The sequence below is a fragment of the Tupaia chinensis genome, unplaced genomic scaffold (assembly GCF_000334495.1).
Source record: "Tupaia chinensis unplaced genomic scaffold, TupChi_1.0 Scaffold000494_1, whole genome shotgun sequence".
NCBI lineage: Eukaryota > Metazoa > Chordata > Mammalia > Scandentia > Tupaiidae > Tupaia > Tupaia belangeri.
Genome location: NW_006160006.1, coordinates 601,804 through 605,370, shown reverse-complemented (window position 1 = coordinate 605,370; position 3,567 = coordinate 601,804). Strand labels below are relative to the sequence as shown.

The 3,567-nt window shown below is 53.7% G+C and overlaps 1 protein-coding gene across 3 annotated transcripts in view; it reads left to right on the top strand.

The window, feature by feature from the left end:
- The window catches only part of SLC18A1 (solute carrier family 18 member A1), a 20,569-nt gene that overhangs the window by 10,348 nt on the left and 6,654 nt on the right, over positions 1-3,567 (top strand). For 2 of the 3 annotated variants that reach the window (XM_006156439.2, XM_006156437.2), the window contains exons 8-9: positions 1,824-1,884; positions 1,965-2,060. In XM_006156439.2, coding sequence (XP_006156501.1) covers positions 1,824-1,884; positions 1,965-2,060 — 157 coding nt within the window. The remainder of the gene's footprint in view (positions 1-1,823; positions 1,885-1,964; positions 2,061-3,567) is intronic. The other variant, XM_006156438.2, reaches the window with a different exon arrangement.

Genomic DNA, 3,567 nt, shown 5'->3' with positions numbered 1-3,567 from the left:
GAAATAGCAAGCCACTAGGTCCAGGACTTGAACCATGGTCAGCCATGTGGGAGTCCAGCATCATAACCACCATGCCACCTGCTAGCCCCTGTTCTCATATTTTTGATGCTCAAATCATCCTAGATCTAGGAAGAAAAAGGCTTTTCAGACTGGCTCCTGTGTTACTTAACATACTTTCGTTATAATTGAATAATTTTTTTTTTAGAGAGATTTTTGCTGTAGGGTGTGTGCACTTGCCAGAGAGACAGAGAGACAGAAATCATCCCCAGGGGGCATGCCACGCCACAATCCCTTCACCTCTAGTTTCCTCTCAGGATTTTGGGCACACATGCACATATGCTTGGCATGAGTTTGAAGCTGCCAGGCCCAGGACTTAGACCATGGCTGACCATGTGGGAGCCTAGTGACCTAACCATTACACCATCTGCTGGTCCCACTGTTGAATAATTTTTACTTTCTGCTACAAACATATGTCTTATTTCTTCCTGGCCTCAGCCATGAAATCATGCATTTCTCCAAGAAGCCCAGTTTCTTTTAATGAGGAATGGTGTTTAGAAACCAAAAAGCAGGTGCTTGTTGTGACTAGGGTGTCCTGGTTCTAGCGTCCTCAGGGACTGAGCTGGACACACACACGCACATATACCCACACCCCTGCGTTCATGCGGAGATCTCCAGTCCCAGCCCAGCCCTTCCCCTTCAAGCTCTGTAGGAACAGTAACTACTATGGTTTATTCCAAGCACACGCGTAAGTGACCAAGGCCTGGACACACAAGTGTCTCAGCTGCTAAGGGCGCATAGACTTAGTTCCTTCATCCACCTTCGAGGGCAGGAAACACGAGCAGAATTGCAAAACGGCTAAGGACTCTGTACCTCGGCCTGGTCCCCACAAGGCGGGACGTGGGAAAGCAGGGCTTGCAGGTTATGGGTGGGTTTAGAAATCCTTAGGTTAGAAATTGGTTAAATTCGCCAGTCTTTAATCTCAAAGAGACTTGGAATGCCTAAATGTAGAAAAGAGAGTGTGAATTTAACCTGAATGTGGACAATAAGGCCTTGCCACTTGTCAGGTGATGTAATATCAGGGTCGAGACATAAGGAGTTGCCCAGTCCCTAAAACAGAGCCGTCGGTCACAGCAAGATGAATGTGTGCAGACCAGACTCTCCCAGGCTCCTCGGAAGGGAGCTTTGAATGGGAAGAGTAGTCAGAAAGCTGCCTTAGCCCTCCATGTTAGCCCCCGCTCCCCTAGTGAGAACCCAGGCTCTTCTCCAAGACGTTTCCCTCCCATCCCCACACTGCTGTCGAAGGCAGCCGGCCCACAGGCTCTTGGGACTCCACAGTCCCCTCTCCCCTCGGACTTAGGGATCACGGTGCGAGCACCACATTTCGAAATCGATTGCATCAGCTCTTTTCAGCCCTTACTGTGATTCTATTAAGCACGCTACATTGGAAAGCCGTGTGTCTATCTGCTTTTTCGTGTATTCGGTTTCAATGTGTCCTCTGGTCTCACTGACCGCGTTGGCTGCCGGGACAAGATCCACAGTCCGGAGCCTGGACACCCACGATCAAGGAGCCATCAGGGTTGTTTCTGGTGGGAGTCCAGCAGTGTAACCATTATGCCATCTGCTGGTCCCATCGCAGACATGACTTCGTGTCCAGCTCCCTCTATGATACCAGGCCAGTCACTTTCCCGCCCTGGACGTGGGTCTCCTGGTCTCAGTAGAGAAGCTGATGTAGACGGTCTGAGAGCCTGCGAGCATTCTGACCCTGCAAGTATGTGAGGGGTGTGCACTGTATAGACGGGAGCTTTTGTTGTCCATGTTCTCAGAGTACCAAGGGGACTCCGCTCTTCACACTTCTCAAAGACCCCTACATCCTGGTGGCCGCAGGTAAGCCCGTGGCAGCCCCGCTCTGAGCTGGGAAGTCTGGGCTTCAACTGGCCACGGTGGCTTACAGAACATCTCCCCAGGTTCCATCTGCTTTGCCAACATGGGCGTAGCCACACTGGAGCCCACCCTGCCCATCTGGATGGTGCAGACCATGTGCTCCCCTGAGTGGCAGCTCGGTAAGTGACCTCGGCCCCACTCAGGCCAGACAGGAGGAGGGTGCTGGGGTCCTTCCTCAGGTCATTGAGTCCCAGCCATCAGCCTTGCAGTGGGATGATGTGCTTCCTCCATGGAATGACTCCCATGCCCACACCCTCGAACCGACCCCAGGGGATGGACGGTCTCACAAAGGACAGGGCGTGGAGGGAGGGGCAGGGGAGCTGGGGAGGTTGCATGCCTGGCTATGCAGTAGAGCCATGAAAGATTTCCAGCCAGAAGACCCAGGTTTCCCTTCCCACCCTGCGGTTTGCAGTTGGCTATGTGAACGTGCACAACACGTGAGCCTCCTGCGTGTGACTTTCCTCATCACTAAATCGAGCAACCAAATACTATGTCGTTCGAAGGGAAGCTGGAGGTAGCGCCTACAGGGGTGGTGGTATCACATCACACGCAACATTAATGTGCCCCGCCACTGCCGCCCGAGCCCCCTGGCTCCCAACCACCTCTAAGGACTTCTGGAGGAAGCGCCGAGGTGCTCACCTGGCAGGTGCTGTGTTCTGCACCCCAGTGGAGAGCTCTGGCCTCCGAGAGTGGCCTTTGGCCTCCTCTGCTCCCTGGGGAGACCTTGTGACTAATCTAAGCTTTGAGAGGCCACTTCTGTCCTTCCCAGGAAGTCCAGGAAAGGGGACAGAGAAGGCTACGTGCAGATTGCTCAGGCTCTGCTGGGAGCAGAGGCTCATGGGGCCAGAGGGACAGCTGATAAGAACCTGATGGAGCCCAACGTGCAGGAAAAAGCACTGAATCTAATTCTGAAGGGGACGGGTCTAGGCGAGTCTCCCAGCTGCACTTCTGGCCCCAAATTGAATTTTTCTGGGCAGCAACTGCCACTGCTCAGGACAGCTAATCGAGTTAGTCAGTGTTCAGTGCAGAGAACGCAGCCCCTGCCCCGAGGCTCTGACCGCTCTGGCCCTGGGTGCTGGAGCACAGCCACAGCTCGGAGCGGCCCCACGTCAGTGACCAGCTTGATGACAGCTGGCGGCCACTCGGTTACCGGTTACTCAGTTACCAGTCACCACAGCCTCTTACAGCTTTCCTCGGCACTGTCTGTCAGGTCTAACATCAAAGAGTCTTAAATAATGACATTAGAATCTCCCGGAGAGCTCGTTAAAACTCCGCTTGCTGGGCGAGCACCTGTGACCAGTGATTACACACGTGCAGTCCCGGAAGTTCCCGGGCGAGGCTGTGCGGGGCTGCTCTGGGACTGCACGCCAAGGACCACGACCTTCCAGGAAGAGCCTCTCTCAAGCTCATGGGAGGAGCGAGGTCCCTGAGCCACACCGCAGGGCCTGTGGTGCGTAATCTGTGGTCTGTGGCTGAGCACTTGGGACAAGGCCTACTGTGTGCTAGAGGTACACAACCCCCAATAGGGATAAGTGGCCCAAACCTTGTAAACTGGCTTGAATTCTGACCTGGTTACTTACCGATTATGATCTGGGATAAGTTATTCTAACTTTTATTTTCTTTCCC